The 17345-nt window shown below is 37.8% G+C and overlaps 1 protein-coding gene across 1 annotated transcript in view; it reads right to left on the reverse strand.

Moving 5' to 3' along the window:
* Positions 1-17345, reverse strand: part of LOC139670141 (potassium voltage-gated channel subfamily KQT member 1-like) — a 490265-nt gene that overhangs the window by 443777 nt on the left and 29143 nt on the right. The window contains exons 4-6 of the mRNA XM_071551440.1: positions 8660-8786; positions 3824-3902; positions 251-347 (exon numbers count right to left, since the gene is read on the reverse strand). Of these exons, the coding sequence (XP_071407541.1) occupies positions 251-347; positions 3824-3902; positions 8660-8786 (303 nt within the window). The remainder of the gene's footprint in view (positions 1-250; positions 348-3823; positions 3903-8659; positions 8787-17345) is intronic.

A 17345-nucleotide genomic window follows, 5' to 3' on the forward strand; every position in this document is an offset into this window, starting at 1 on the left:
AGTAAATTAGTTAATTTAAAAAATAAAAACCAAAACAAAACAAAATTGATGCTTATAGCCTGTTATCCTCTGCTCTGAATAGTTAATAGTGGTTTCCCATTTGAAAAATAGAAAGAAACCCATGATGGACTTTTAAAGTATTTTTATTCTTGCAACACAGGAGTTCGTTTAAACCAGATTGTGATTTGAAGTCCACAAAAGGGATTTACTAAAGCAAACAAAATGCTGGGGCAACTTGAAGATCACGTACCTGACGGTGTATGAAAACAACTGATCCCAAAAGTCGCCAGGTGCCACCCTGGCGATCTACATGGAGCATGCGAAGTATCTGGAGGAATCGGATGCCCCTGTAAGAAAAATAGGACATTAAATCAAATTAATACTAGAGAACAATACTGGTCCATCTTTCCACAGCTGACCATGTTTCCTAATGCACTGCCATATTAGAGAATGGTGAGAGTGTTGCCCCTGGCCATGGTTGCATCTCACACTTGAGGAATCTCAGTAGACTCTATGTTTAGATTTCATTATAGTCAATTATATTCAGAAATATTGTCTAGGAAAACAATTATTTAACAGAAAATCAAACAAACTCAGGGGAAACTTCCATATTTTACATGATTCTGATTCTTAAATGCCTTCTTTCCAAGTAAAACTAGTACTTCAAGCTTTGCTAAAATAACCATGAGCAAAGTTTTTTCTCTATTTACCAAAAGTAGAATATGAATCAAACATGGTATTACTAAAATCCTTGTTAAGTGAGTTATGGAAAGGATCTAATTTGAAAGAAATACAGCCATATGTGGTTTTAGGACAATAAGTGAATCATAAACTACAAATATTTTCATGGACCAGGTAACTATTTGTAAAAAGTGATTTGCCACATGATTCAAGTGGTATAATTGCTAAACTTACAGTTAAGTTTTTGAGTGTTTTGAAAACAAGGAGTATACGACTTGTATTGGGTTGTAGTGGTTTTATCCAGCCTTTCCAAAGGAGAATGCAATGTGTGTATATATGAATATGGGTGGGTGGATATCTTGTAAAATTATATGCCTGAACAGTTTGTAATTATGCTCAGGGTAATCTCTGTAGTTACTGAAAGTACACTAAACTGTGAATGTTACAGCATGTAGAACAAAGACCAATAAGTCTAGTAGGGATCCAACTATTATTTCATTAGTTCTCTTTTATTATTACTGAGAGTAGATTGTAAACACTTGAACAAATTTTTCAGTATCTATATTTTAAAATCTGAAAATTACAGTTGAGGTAGCATGCTGAATTGTAACATTTGCCAAGTCAGATAAATGCATAGAGATGGAAAGTAGGTCTTGAACATACGTGTCTAGTAAAAAAAAAAAAGTCTTACATAGAGCCACACTTCACCATTATATGAATTGAGTGGGCCCTGCTCTGAAATTTACTGCTTGGCTTTTGCAACCTTTGTGCAAGAGACAGAGGAGGACAATAAGAGCAAGCACAGATAAAAATCTGTCCTATTTGTATGGTTCCTCAGTATAATTTTATTCCATGGAAATATTTTATTGATTCACTCTTTTGACAATGAACTTTGCCCACAATCGTTTTATTATCTTATCCCTGAAACAAACGAGTGGAAAGCAGGAAAGGATAAATGCTGAATTCATCTACCAGAAAAGTTTTCATTAAAACTACTATTTAGCTTTTTTTAGCTATTCTTAAAATTTTGTTCTTCATGTATGTTTTGCTTTTTAATTCAGATTGATTTCAATTTCACTGTGGCTGCATTTTTCTGGGTTGCACCTATAAGCTGGAAACCCACCATGGTGCCATCCTGCAGCCACTGGTGTTACTCATCCTAGGAAGGCAGACTGTCTTCTGAAATAACCAGCTTTTCCTTTATCCAGAAAGCAGGTGTTCTGAGCTTTCACAGCTGACAGTCAAATGATCAAAAGCTTGTTCTTTTTTTTGGAAAGCACACAACAATCCTCATTATCAAACACATATCAGTGACTGGGTATATTAACACCATGTTTTGTTATTTATTTGATATGCCATTGGAGTAATAATTGCAATTAGCTGGAAACTTTTAGAGATTCACTTATAACCTGTTAATTAAAATGTAAATCCAAGAATTACAAGACTACTAAATATGTGAGCACCAATGGACTTACATTATGCAATTGCTTACCAGTTGCTCATGCCAGGAAGGGGGAGATCTACATGTAGCTGCCCTGTGCAATGATTAGACACGGCTCTGGATGCCTCAGCTAGTTCTTGCTTTTCCTTTCTGTTGGATCCAAGCTGGTTACAGCTATGCTACTGTCAAGTGCTGACATGCATGGTATAGGCTGGCAGTTTTACAAATAAAAGTTTAAAAAACAAGGCAGTGAACAAGAGAATCCAGATAGCCCCTAAATATGTACAAACCATTTCCATTAAAAAAGCAAAAAGGAATTTGTTGGAAAGACCATTTTTATTAATTTGGTGACACTGGAACAGTGAAGAGAGAAGGCTGGAGGATTCTGCTGTGAACTCTGCAGTGCTACTCAGTTTCAGTCTCACTGGTTGCTGCAGTGATTCTAAATGTCGCACCTTGGGGGTCTGAAGCCTGAAGCTTCATTCTACAAGTAAATGACCTAACATGCATGTAGCTGTGTTTTTGGGATTGCTGGGATTTGACAGAGGTCCAAAGAGGATTTTAACAGTACACCTTAAAAGCAACAAAAGCAGAGGCAAGGTATGTGAGACTCATTCCTTCTTAATTCAACAACAGCCACTCACATCACAGTTCTGAGGAAATCTGGTGGAACTAAGACTTGCCTGATCCTGATTGCTTTTCACAACACTGCAGGGATGTGGGTTAAGCTTCTCTGTCAGAGCATTCTGAGATGTAGTGCAGTGACTGTGTCTTTAAACACTGGGAAAGGCTGCACTGAGCCCCAAACTCACTGGGTTTCCACATAAACACACAGCAGGCCTTTCCATTAAAATCCTTCCTGCACTCATACAAAATCTTAGGAATTTTCATATTCACCCTCCTCTTTTCCTATATTAGCTGAGAAATCCCATTCATCTTGCCTGTGTGAGTCTCTATTATCATTAAGGGCGAATGCTCTGTGGTAAGAGTTACCTTAAAAACACTTTATACCTGTAGTTCCCTTCAGTGTTTGTCTACACAACGAGAGAATTTAGACAGTACTGTATATTCTCACTTCCCAGTGATCAAACTGCACTGGAAATTGGAGGCTTGTAAAAGAATGTGCAGATCATCTTGCAAGTTAAGTTAGAAGGAGTGGGAAGTGCACCTACTCTGCTTATCATGCTTTCTTCTGTTTACCCACTTTTCCTCCCAAAACAAGCTTGCAGTGTTTGATGCAAGCTGAACAAACACTGTAGACATCAAATGTTTCTGGTTCATGTACGGTATGAGTTACTTGTGCCAAAAAAATCTACCAAAGCATAATTACTCTCTAAACAAAGTAATTACTCATGCTGAAAAAGTACAGAGTTAAGTGCTGTCTGGATTACTTCTTAAATAAACTGATGTTCTGTAATACTCTCTTGTCTCAGAAGGAGAGCTGTTTGATGTTTTATATAGTACATAACATTTCATTTTTTCCACTTGGCTTCAGCATTCCCACCATTTTTCATATGCCTTGTTTCTGTGCTCTTGTTCCCCAACCAGTGATGAAGCACAAAAGCACACAGCCCTCCACTGTCCAGTGCTTCAATATTAGGAAAATCAGACATCCATCTAATTGAGAAATTGGGAAATTAGATACACATCTGATGGGACCATCTGTGGCACTGGAGAGCTACAGCCCCTGGAAGAATATACCTTATTGCAGAGGTGGCAAACACCTGTCCATTAGATCCTATGCTCAGAACAATAATTGAGGCTACTACCACGATGAGATCTGTCAAAAACAAACAAACAAGAAAAAATAAGGAAGAAAGAATGTATAAATTTTTTATGATTTCAGCACTGAAACACACAACATATACACACTGAGGAACACTTAAATTACCTTAAATTGGGTGGGCAGTAAGTTAATGTAACCGTTTCACATCAAAAACCCAATGACTACAGTTTCTTCCATGATGAATTTAATAATGGAAATTGCAAAGAACGTGATGGATCAGGCAGCTTGCCACAAAACAACAAATGCAGAGGCATATGCATACCCCAGAAATGAATCCATATTTTGACTCAAGGCTTTTGATTTAAGAGAAAAAGTAAGGGTTTTCTTCACTCAATAATGAAATGCATAAAGTCAAGTATCATGCATACATACACACATAAACTTGGTTGGAAAAATGTATCAAAGCTGTAAAGACAAGCTTTCAAAGTTTAGAAAACTGTCAGAATAAAGGTTGACAAAAAAAATCAGAGCTGTTGGTTTACTTTGTGATACAGTCTTTATTTGTATGAAAAAATAATTGTTTCCAGAGTTCCTTTTTTTTTTGTTTCCATAACTCCACAGTTTACACAGTTCCAGCACTATACAATGCAAATGATGGATTGTGTTCACAGTGCCAGCATCCCTTATTTTCTCCTATCCTAGTTCAGTGACCATGAATTTTAATTATTGAACCTTACTCTAACATTATTCTGAGAAGACATTTTTCTAATTTCCTCACAGGCATTTCTGTGGTAAACCTCTTTAGAGCATCTAAATGCTTCACTTTCAAATTCTAACCAGAAAATAAAGGATAGTATTATAAATGGGTAGCAAATGTAGACAGAATGAGGAAAAATTTTGGTAAATTTTCCTTGCCAGTTTTAAACAGGCAGTACTTTATTCTTCAGAGCACTTAACATTATATAGCACTTCAAAAAAACCCAGTGCCTGCTGACCTCACTTGCAGCTGTGAGAGCTCAGAACCTCTCTAACCCAACTTCAAAGTCTTCATTTGGACATCCTGAAAATGAGGCACACTTGTGAAAACTGATTTAACTGACTGCCACAGTTTCCGTGAGATGCCTGGGCAAGATGCAGGACAGAATCCAACTTGAGAGGCAGCAGCAGTTTCCATCAAAAAGGTTAACTTGTTTTTTCCTCTTCTTTAAACATTCTCCTGCCAAATTCACAACCACATAGTTGCTGCAACAAATACTGCAGAAGTTCTACAACAACCAGTATCCTTCCCTCTCTGAGTAGCATTGATTTCCAGCATCAGTCTGATTTTTGCAATAAAAGCTGGATCTCTCCCTAAGGAGTTTAAAGTCCCCAGGCATGTTAAAGAGTGTACTGCAATAATGCCACATTTATAGGATGAAAATAAATAAAGGGAAGGGTGAGGCTAGAGAAAGAGCTTCCATTTTGGGATAATCTTAACTTTTGAATGCCACATCTTCCAAATTTTTATGCTATTCCTTATAATGTATCTGTGTGAACATATATTTGTAAACATCAGAAGTTAGGGTGGGTTTTCTTCCCATCATGTGATACAGATCTTTGCTCTTAAGCAAATGATGCACCCATGTCCCTATTAAATTATCAGGCATATATATATCCATCCAATGACCAGCACATGAGGAGGAAAAGACTGACCGTTAGGAAATGAGTTTCAGTCAGGTAATGAGAATAAAACAGATTCATTTGTATTTTCTACTTTTCTGAAAATGTTCTACATGGTAGAAATATTTCTTTCCTTTTTTTCCCCCTACACTTGTACTTCTATATTTGCATCTTCTCTGTTCCTAACTTTCATCCTAATTTTCCATCTTTAGTCTTCTCTCACTAATCCCAGTTTACTAGTCCAAATAGTCCTGTTTTGCAGTCTAGGTCTTCAGCATATTCTTCTGCCTTATAGTGACACCTTTCAATCCCACGTATTTTCAGTCCCTGCTGGTTTTCCTTCAACCTCCTGATCATTTGTCAGTCTCTCTGAACATTCTCCTCCCAGACCCTTAGAACCACATCCTCCCTTCTGTCATTTTACTGAGCCTGTATGTCCCAGCCCATTCCTTCTACCTCAGCATTCAAGCCTCGTATTTTCCATGTGCCCTGGGCAGATTCAGGAAGAGAACTATAAAACCAAAATCAACAGATTTTCCACTTCCAGCCCCAGCATTACTGCTCCAGGAAACCTAAAATCTGAATTGTTCAGGCTCACTGCAGATTCAATCTCTGAGGAATATAAGAGCTTTCCCTAGCAGAGTGTTTGAAGCATAAACACAAGCTACCAAATTTTCAGGGACTTGTAAGTCAGCTTGGAGTTGATTTTCAGTGATTAAAAGAAAAAGCTATTCTGTCTTTAAATTTAAACTGTCTGCTTCAAAGTGTGGAAACACGACTTCTTCTCCACAAGGCATTGTCAGAATTCCTTTTCTCAGGAACAGCTTAACCATCTTGCATGAAATGTCTCCACAAGACTCAAACTGAAGCAAACACTGGCATGGAAAACATCAGGATAGAGATACTATTTGTTTAAAGAACTTTGTCAACTCTAGCAAGTCTTTAAAATAGCATCCCACTAGTATTTATGGCAGTTCTTAAAAACTAAAGTATCAGGAAGCTCAGTAATTTAAAAAATGAACTCCAGTTATTTATAAACAGCAATATGTGGATATTCTACCTACTTACATGCCTGCAAACATGTCTGTACATACACAGGAGGTGTAGAGAGAAAAAAAATGGCATGGCATATTCTATATAATTCATGTACCACATATGCAGATGACAGACCTACAGAGATCACGCTCCCTGCAATTTAGTAAGTGTAATACACAGCTTTAAAAATCTCACCCACTGACAGTCCACTGCAGCTTACTGATGTTCAGAATCCTTAAGGAATTCCATAGCTGTCATTTGATGTTCTCAGTTTACTTTCCAGTATGCAATTCTCAGTTTTTTCACTAAAAGCATTTAATCATTTTTAAATTTAAAACAGTAAGAATAACTATTTTATTTTATATTTTATTGCTGTACTATATTACAGAATGTAAATAGTCCTAAGTTTAAAGGAGTGTTCTTAGTAGTCTGGAGATGACATGATGTACATAAGGACACAGATGCATATATGAACACATCTGAGATTGATTCATACCACTTTTTTCTTTGCTGAATTTTTGTGTTCTATCAGCTCTTCATAAATTATAAAGATAACTGGAGCTTTAAATACCAGGTGCTGCTGATTTTTCAGAGCTGTATATATAACCAATTAAAGGTGCTTATAAATAAAGTTCTGTTGTGCTTTACTTATGGACACTATAAAATGGACACACATATGCAGACTCAGGTTCCCTTACAACTTTCAATCTACAGCCTGTTGAAACCAGGAGAAACAAAAGTTAACTCATTAATTGGTTCTTTTGTGACATTTTCTGTAACAACAACAAAAGGATAAAAGAAGTTGTCAAAGGGCATTTTCTTGATTTTGCCTGTGCTTGGTGCTTGGTACCTGCTTTTCATAAAACCCTAATTAGGCTGTGGTTTTCAGAAGCATTTGGCTCCTAACCCAACCCACTAAACCAGAAAGTAATGGAAGTGTTAAATCAGTATTTCAGAAAGGTATCACTCTTCTTGCTGCTGCTGACATGGTACATGAGCATCACAGAATGAACATTCTCATTCTGTCAACAAGGGAATTAAGACACATGGAGAGAAAAAGTGATTCATGATTTGCTGGGAATTAGTTCAATCTATGTCTCCAGATGGGTTATTTAATGATAGAATTGTCTTTTCTCACATACATCTAATCATCTACAATCTGTCTGCAAAGAAAAGAAAAATTAGACTAATTTTAGAGAATCTACCTAAGAAATAATAATAAAAAAAGTTATTTACAAGGTAGATGTGGGGTGATGGCCCCTGACAAGTTGAGGGAAATGCCTCAGCCCCCCCGGAGGGATGCTGATAAGTGATGTTACCAAAGAATGGAATGTTATTAAATTAGCATAGCCTTTCTTTGCTGTACCCTGTGGCACCCTGCAGGCTCAAGGAGCCCACCCCCCTCAGGCATCTGTATCACCCTTAGAAAATTGACTATAGACACACAAAACCACCTGAAGGAAAAAAAGTATAAAAAGAAGTGCAGTTTAACTGCAACTGGGGAGAAAACTTCCACCTCTGGGAGGGCAACCCATGAGCTACCCTGTCTCCACCATTCCATCGAACATTGCAGGGGTAAGCAACCAAATTCTTACTTTATTTTCCTGTGCCTTACTAATTATAATTTGTTATAGCTCACTGGGTGTATACGTGTTAATGGGAAGTGGCTATATTTTTCCTGATTGCTTTTCTTTGGGGTTACTGAGTGTGCTTACATGTGGTGTTGAACTGTTGTGTTTCTGTTTCGTAATCCTCTCTTAGTTAAGTTTGTGATGGGAGTGGGATACTGCTGGAGTGGCCTGTAGAATGTGTGTTGTGCCGGTGTCTTTTGGGGTATTTTGTACAATCCTGCAGCTAAATGTTATCACCGACCAATTACACAAATAGATTTAGTTATTTCTTCATTTTACAATTCTGCCTTTCTAAGGTTGATGTCTGCCTGTGTCTCACAGCTGTATTTTAAATGTCCAGTTCTAGCAATCCAAAACGAGAAATAATTGCAAAGGTTCGCAAAGCAGATAAATGCCTCAGTGACAGACACAGCTCAGAGTTGTAATACAGTCTCTGCAGTAGTTGACATCTTTACTTTAAAACAAATGAAAGAGTTTAAATCTTACCAATTATTGATATTGGCTTTCTGGCAAATCGGATTCTTCCCTGGAAGCCAACATATTTACTCCTGCAGCCTGCAGACCACAACCGGACCAAATATTCAGCACCGAAAAACACAACCAGAACGATTTCCTGTCAGAATTAAAAGGAAAAGTTATCAGGGTTTTTTTTTTTCATTAAAAGTCCAATTATAGTTTGTACATTTAATTTATCCCTATGACTAATATAAATGAGTTTGTTGAGATGAATGATGCAATAAAAAGGATTGTGCCTAATCTGTTTGCTTTTTATATGCATATGCCAGCCAGTACATAAAAGGGAGATATAATCAGTTCCTGAATGTGATTTGCATGAATAAAAGGATGGTTTAGGCTCCATTCCATCAGTCTATCATAGGGAAAAACACAATATTATTCTTCTTTTATTTCTTTCCAAAACTTATAATTTTCAAAAATAAGGAAGGGAGGGAAGCTACAGGCCTATCATTCCTAAAACCAACAAGTATATGAAACATTTCTAGATCATGAAAAAGAGTTTATGAACATAAAACCAAAATGTGTAACGTCACCTTTTGCATATTCAAAATAGAATCATACAATATGTTGTATGGGAAGAGACCCATAAGGATCAAGTCCAATTCCCTGCTCCTCGCAGGACTACCTAAAACTAAACCATAAACCTGAAAGTGTCGTCCAGATGCTCCCTGAACTCTCTTGGGCATGGTGCTCCCTGGGAAACCCATTCCAGTGACTGACCACCCTCCCAGTGAAGAACTATTTCCTGATGTCCAGTCTGAACTTCCCCTGATGCCATTTCATTCCCTTTCTTTGTGTCCTGTCACTGCTCATAGAGAGCAGAGACCAGATACCCATCTGCTGCCTGCCCTGAGGAAGCTGTACATGACAGTGAGGTCTCCCCTCAGCCTCCTCTTCTCCAGGGAGAACAAACCAAGTGACCTCAGCCACTTCCTCCTAAGTCTTGGTCTCAAGACTTTTCACCACCTTGGTTGCCCTCTGAATACACTCTAATCATTTGATGTCCTTATATTGAGGCACCCAAAACTGCACACACGTCTCAAGGTGGGACTGCACCATTTCAGTGTGGAATGGGACTATCACCTCCTTGATCGCTGGCTGTGCTGTGCTCTGTAGTCCTCCTGTGTCACCTGTCCTTGTTTAGACACTAACCTTTTCTGCCCAACTTCTAGAATAAGATCCCTGTTCAGCTAAGCTGCTCTTCTGCCCTGCTTTTTTGAATTCTGCATTTTGGAATTGCCTGCTTCTATGCTCTTAAGAGATGGCTCTTAAGAAGTGACCAGCATTCATAGTCTCAGCACCTTCAAAAGCAGATTCCCAAGAATCTTTACCAAGTAGCTCCTTCAGCAGCCCTTAGCCTGCTCTATCCATATCCAGGATCATAGTTTCACTGGCAGTTTTTCTTTCATCACAAACTTTTGAAACTCAGCTACTTCATGATCACTGTGATCAAGGAAACCACCAATCACCATTTCACCCACAAGTCTCTTTCTGTTTACAAACAACAAATCTAGGAGAGCACCTTTCCTAGTCAGCTACCTGCACCAAGAAATTATCTTCAACATGCATCAGAAATTTCCTGGAGCTATTTGTGCCCTTTATATGGTATTCCCTGTTAATATCTGGAAAGATAAAATCACCCATAGAGAGAAGTGTAGCTGATCCAGACATACTCCTTAATTATTTGCTGAATATTTATATCCTATATTATTGTTGTGTTGTTATGATATGTTTTGTTATATATAATAATTCATTGGTGTTGCCATTCTGGCTGGCTGGTCAACAGTAGACTCCCACAATGGCATCTGACTTATTTACTTTGCCCTTCATCCCTACCCAGAGGCTCTCACTGCATCCAACTCCCTCCTTACACACAGTGCCCCCACCCCACCTCATGTGCTCTGCCTACCCACCTGGAGATCCTAAAACTGTCCATCATCATGGCAGCCCAGTCACAGGACTCATTCCACAAGGTTTTGCTTATGGCAATCATTTCATAGCCCTGGAACTGGGTGCAAGTCATGGGCCTCTGGTGGGTCTCTGTTCCTGAGAACCTGAGGTTGCCCTGTGATGGAATCCCACCCTGTGCTTAACCTGGAGTGCTCTGCTGTGGATCTTGCTGGGACTGAAGCAGCTCACCTTGCTGGCTGAGGTGAGCTGTATATACAACATATAAAATATATGAATTATCTATATTTCAGTATTGTTTCTCTCTACAGCAATACAGTGTAAAGCACTTGTGCATAACCAACAATGAGTATACTCTGAAATACTTCTAAAGAAAGCAGATTAGGAAAAATCACCACATGGACAGATTTGTTGAGATCTTTCTTTGTTCCTTCCTTCCTTCCTTGTTTTCCTCCACCATTGCAATATGCTAGCACAACCAAAATACAGCTTCTAGGCTTTGCTCCAACCCAAACTGCATCCATAACTCAGAGCCACCAAACACCTACTACATAATTTACAGCTTTGGAAAATATTTGTATTTTAACTTAAACATGCATGTAATCTGCACCTGGGGAATTCTACAGCACCCAAAGAGTGAACACACTTAAATCAAAATTTTCCCTGAATAGCAATACCAACATGTCTTTAAAACTAACATTCTGGATGGTTGAAAAGGGACCAAACTATTTCAAAGCTGAAAAACAGGTAAGGAAAACTTGACATTAATATGCAAAACTGCATGTCAATTTGATTTTTAACAAAGTTAGGTTAACATTTCTGTATTCACTTCTGCCTCCTTGTTTTGCCTGGAAAGAGAACCAAGAAAATACACAAAGTCTTCCTCTGTTTTCATGGCACTTTCATCCTGAGTAAAACCAAGGATTACCATAAAATTAAGCAAGTTTTAAGCACAGTTTCAAGGCTGAAGCACAAGAAAATACATAAGTTAAGTACCCAAGACTGATTTTTTTAAATTAATGTATTATCTAAAGCATCTACAAATAATTCTTCTAAGTTTGTGTTCTACCTGAAATCTAAATGCAAATATTTATTCAAGCATAACAGTCAGAGCAAACCTCAAGAACAGTCTGCAAAGTAAAACAATTCTTGCATTTCTGGAAAAATGCTCTCTGACTTATTAAATTGTTTGTGTTTTTCAGCAGGTTCCTGGTATCATCACTCAGTAGCATTTGTTTTCAAGTCTCTTATTAGGGATCTCTTATTTCCACCAAAGGAAGCAGAACACTTTACGGTAGTGTAAGAATCATTTTTACGGATCTACATATTGGAGTCATTGGGTCAGTTGGGTAAAAAATTGTGTAGAAAGGAGACAAGCAGATAAAAGTGCTGAGGAAGCAAAAACCTCTTAGGCTCAGGTTATTTCTTGATCTTTTGAGGGTACTTTTAATAGCTGAAATTAAAACTATATCTGGCCTAAGTAGTATTTTAGTTTCAGGGCAAATGCCAGAACCTGTGATTTTATTTCATCTATCAACAAGAACCCATCTTGGTGATGACCAGGAAATCCTGCTGAAGTAAATAAAGTTGCCAAGTCTATGGAAAGGAAAATAAATTGTTGACAGAAAGGAGGAAAAAGGAGGAACTTACATCTTCAATAAATTTGACATTAATTACAGATCTCAGTTCATTTTGTCCTGGACAGGTGTCCACATTACCAAAACCACAGCAATTAACACATTTGTTGGCAGCCCCAGACAGGCCAAAGACCAAAAAACATGGAAAGTTGACAACCATCACAGCTCTATAGGTGGTCCCTCAAAAAAACAAGGAAGATTATGAAACTTCCACTCTTGTTTTGTATAATCCTAATGTAAGTTAGGAGACACCCATTTCCAGGGCTGTCAAGGTTGATCAGGCTTCACCTCACTAAATTCACCTTTAAAAAAGCCCTAACCAGCCTCCTTTTCCTCCTCTACACATAAATACTTTTCAGAACCTTAAATTTATTGCCTCACATTTAACCTTTGGTAAAGAAAAAATACCCAGCAGTTTTCTGGAAAGTCAGAAAAAAGTACTTAATCTCACTGGAATGGCAACAAGTGATGGTGAGGATTTGTGGACAAAATATGAACCAGAATAAAATCTGCAAAAATTATCTGCAAATTAAGTTTCCATCCATCCGTATGTCAGCTTGAGATCTTTCTCCAGCTTTCTGAAATTTTCCAGAACCCTTGCTTTGAAAATGGGATTAGACTCAGAAGGATCCCACAAAACATTTTCATCTAGGCTCTCAGAATTACTTTTCTCCTTTTCCTGGAAATGGTCAAGGAAGGAATACACGATGAAGGATTCTCAGCAGATTTCATAAACCTGGAAAGCCATTTGGCAGCAACAGAAAGCCAGGGATAAACTCCTCAAATGAAACTGAAACCAAAAATAACAACTAGGAACAAACCATTACCTCATAAAAATAAGAGACACATCATACTTAATCAAAATAGAGATCATAAAGTACCCTTGACTACTCTATCTTGCAACCAGCTTCAGTGTCAGCCTTCCATTTTTCTCAGTGACCCTTCTCTGAACTCTTATGAGGAAAGAAAGGGTAAAAAGAGCTGTGTATCTTTGACCAGAACAGCTGCCATAAGCTGTCAGAACATTTGACATGACCACCTGAATGATCATGACTCGCAGCAGCATTCCATTATTCTGTGCTTCTCCCTTTTGTCTGGAAAAATGGCCCTAAACACCTAATATTCTTTCCCCAGTCAGGAGGAAGCCCTTAAATTAATTTCTTTTTTTTTTAATTTTTCTGAAGTCTAGCCTCTTACTCTTTCTTACACCCAAATAAATCATTAAATAATGCATATGTTTATGCTATTCTTAGTATAAGTCAATTTTAATAGTTTTATGAAATATATGAAAAAAACTTAAAGGGAAAGGTATGCAAATAACTTCCATCCATATCTAATTCAATCAGCCAAATAAGAAACTCTTGTGGAGTTTCTCAACTTTTCCCCAAGAATGTCATTGATGAGCAAATAAAAACGTGTTCACATTAACACAGAAAAATCAACATTTTTATACAGGGGTGTGTGTAAATGAAATATATAGCCTGGAATTTACAGTATATTCCAGTACGGTTATGGATAACTGCACTGGAGAAGCAGGAGAAGGGAAGTTCGGCTGGAGTGATTAAAGTGCACACATGAAAAAGAAGAGTATTTTCTCAGCTGCAGCTGTGTTTTAGGTGGAGAGAACACACAAGGCTCTCTTCACTTTTTTATTGGAATATTTAGGTGCTCGGGTAAAAGGAGGAAGTGGGATGGCTAAATGAATAGTGTGTGCTCACGAAGATTCAATCAAGGAATGGCAGCTTCAAACAATGAAGCCTCAGAAACAGGCATAAAGGTTTAATAGTCCAAATGTTTGCACACGTGTACTTATGTCCAGAATTTAATCTGATAACCTGTCTTCAAGGTTTTCCAGTCCTTAGAGTGGAAAATGTCAATTTAGTGACCTGTTTAGCTTAATAGCTACTCAAATGCTATAAAAACCTATTGATACTGAAAATATTTATTTCTTCCCCTCATGCTTACTCTTACCAAGATGACAGACATTGTATGTGAAAATATAATATCCAATATATTGAAGAAAAAATGCCAAATGCTGCTAAGTGTACCACAGTATCTTTAGCTTGCTCAGATTTACATCTTTTAGATTAAGCCAATGCACTGAAATTTTACGAGTCTGTTGTTTGGATACAAATGGATTTCCTTAACATTTCTTAAAATGTTTCCATTCACACCTGATAAATATGCTGAATTTGTTGACTTCATATCAGGAGTATCCTTATCTTTCAGTTTATTGACATTTTTGTTTCTGTATGAAATCAAGTTGTACTCTACTAAGGGAAGCACATGGTGCTCTAGTCAGAGTACCTGTGACAACTACCATTCAAATGAGCTGGGTGAGTCACATAAATTTATTTTTTAATTCTACTTAAGCAGACAACAACGTTTTCCTACAACAGAAATTAACTACACCATCAACTATTTTTAAGCAGGACTTTTCTCTCAATTGCTTAATTCTGAAAGATACAACTAAGACAAAAATAATCAAATAGGGAATAAATAAGATTCAGTAAGTTAGTGCCTGAAGTTCTTAATTTCTCTATAGGTCCACCAGTACTCCATAGGAATCTTCCAGCTCACCAACAGCATGTCCCTGAAGGGATCACCTCTGGTAGGAGGGGAAGGGTTTAGCTTTGCTCCTGGAGTGGATCTATCCAATGTGAACATGCACCTCAGAATTGAAAATAATTACTCCCGTGTTTCTTAACCTTTTGATCTGGGAGGATGTCAAAATTTTGAGGAGAGGAATTGAAAAAATTCTGCATGTACCTCTCCACCTTCTTCTCACTCCCAAGAAAGAAATGTTCTTGTACTCTCCTGGGCCACATTCTGAAACCACTATGCACAGAGATCTCTATATAGAGCCAGAGTGAGTAAAATTCGACTAAGGGCATTATGAGTTGGCCCTTTGTTAATTCATCTTATACTCACTGCACAGTGAATTCTGGTTTAGGCAGTTGCAAAGCATGCAGCAATCACCCAACACAACATGTTCTGTAGTGCATTAGGGCAACCTATAGGTAATATAACCCACGAGAATAATTGTAGTTCACAGTGAGAAGCTTGAGTTACATTTGATTCCAGAAAGATAATGGCAACTGAGCAAGATCACTTAGCAGACAACCTAAGCTTACTTAATGTGTTGAAAGTATTACAAACTCATTTTTCTCCTACTATGTTTAATGTATGAAACAATATGCCATGTCTATTTTAATAATATAATATTCTTGATCTATTTGTTAATCGTCCCACAGACCAACAAGAAGCTCAGAAAGAAACAGGGATTCCCTTCTTTCGTCTCTCACACCTTTAGAGGAATAAAAGAATAGACCAAAAGCTTTTAAGTCATATGCTTATTTTTATTATACACTAATATAGTCTGATTCTTCCATAGTATACAAGAATTAGTGTATTTTTCTGCTGAGGCAGTCTACCTGTCAGTGCCTTTAAGGCACCAGACACCTCATCAGCACTTGTTTTTACACAGGCAATGCACTCTGCACTGACATCACAAAATACCACTAAGTATTGTGGGACCTACTCTGCATGCCATAACCTGTAAAATACCCATCATCAGCTGTGAGAAATGATGTGATGAAGCCAGCTGGAGTACCTGTGAACTTCATGTTTTAGACAATCAATATATCACAGACCTGAAAATGGCCAAAAGTGTTAATGCCATGTGGCAAAGACCAGATCTAGAATTATAAATTGGCACAAAGGCAAGAAATAGAGAAATAGATAAAAATCCCACCATTTTTACTTTCTGACACTGACTGTTTTGATGGGATAGAGAAAATGCCCTCAAATCTATTAGAACATACACTTCATCATAAAGCATAGAGATGACTCAATTAAGCTTTTTGCAGATTTGTTTCTATTCTGAAACAGGTTGAAGATACCATAAACAGCATTTGATTACTGCATAGCTTAAATGGGAAAAGGGGAAAAAGCAGTGATAAAAAAAAAGGAACAGGAGAGCTCCTCCACTGCAGACAGGAAATGTGTGTCTTCTTTTCAAAACACACTTCGAAAATGGTGTCATTCAAAAAAAGAAAAGCCATCCTGATGTCCAGTTCAGAAATAGAACAGTTAAATACAGACATGCTGGCTTAAGTAAACCAATTATCACTTGGTACTCTGAAGGTTGGGAACTCTGGAAAGCCTTGCCTGTATATACAGCAGGAGGATGTACCTGTTCATGGCATATGATGCGGAAGAATTCATTTAAAAGCAAAACTGAGCAGTGATGCAGCCTAGAACTCTTCCATAAGGTCTTCCCTTTAAGACCTCTACAGCCACAACATGAGTCTCTGGCCTGAAAAACTTAGACAGTGGCTGATGTGGGAGCTTCTGATCACACATTTCAGCCTTTTCTCCAACAGAATTTGCAAACATGGGAATGCTAATCCATGCTAAATGAAGTCACTACATGAGAATCGCTAGAAACTAAGCAATGCAAGAGGGCAGTAAGGACCTACAACAGGTGAGGACCCTGAAAACAGTCTTTATAGGGGTTTTTTGTACCCTCTGGTGCTGCAGTGATACAAACTACAGATGTTTATGTGTTTGGAAGATATGTTGCTTCTTCCAGCAAACAAACACATCAGAGGAAAGTGGATGCATAAAGTCTGTCCCCAAAAGGTGACGGCAGCTGAAACATCAAGAATATTCACCCTGTTTGTGGCTCTGCTTCTGGGACAGTGCAAGCCCTTTAAAATCTTATGCAATAAGCCTGAGAAAACTGCAATAGGAAAGCACCCATCAGGAGAAAATGAGCAGAATATGGTGACCCCTGGTGAAAGCCAAAGAGAAGACTCAGATGTACTTTACCTATTTTAATAGATAATAGTTTTGTAAGAAAGTTTTCCCTTTTTTTGCTGAAAACAGACCACTATCAGAGATAAAGCACTGAAATAACTAAGCATTTGGTCCAATCCAGTGTATCAATTCCTATACATCTCTGCCATTACCACTTAGCCTGAAAATGTTACACAGATTTGACATTTGGATTCTGTGCTCTGACTTGGAAAGCAAATTGAAATGAACAATATTTCCTACCCCTCATTTTTTCCAGTTGCAATGACCACTACATTTCATATATCATGGCA

The sequence above is a fragment of the Pithys albifrons genome, chromosome 3 (genome assembly GCF_047495875.1).
Source record: "Pithys albifrons albifrons isolate INPA30051 chromosome 3, PitAlb_v1, whole genome shotgun sequence".
Lineage (NCBI taxonomy): Eukaryota > Metazoa > Chordata > Aves > Passeriformes > Thamnophilidae > Pithys > Pithys albifrons.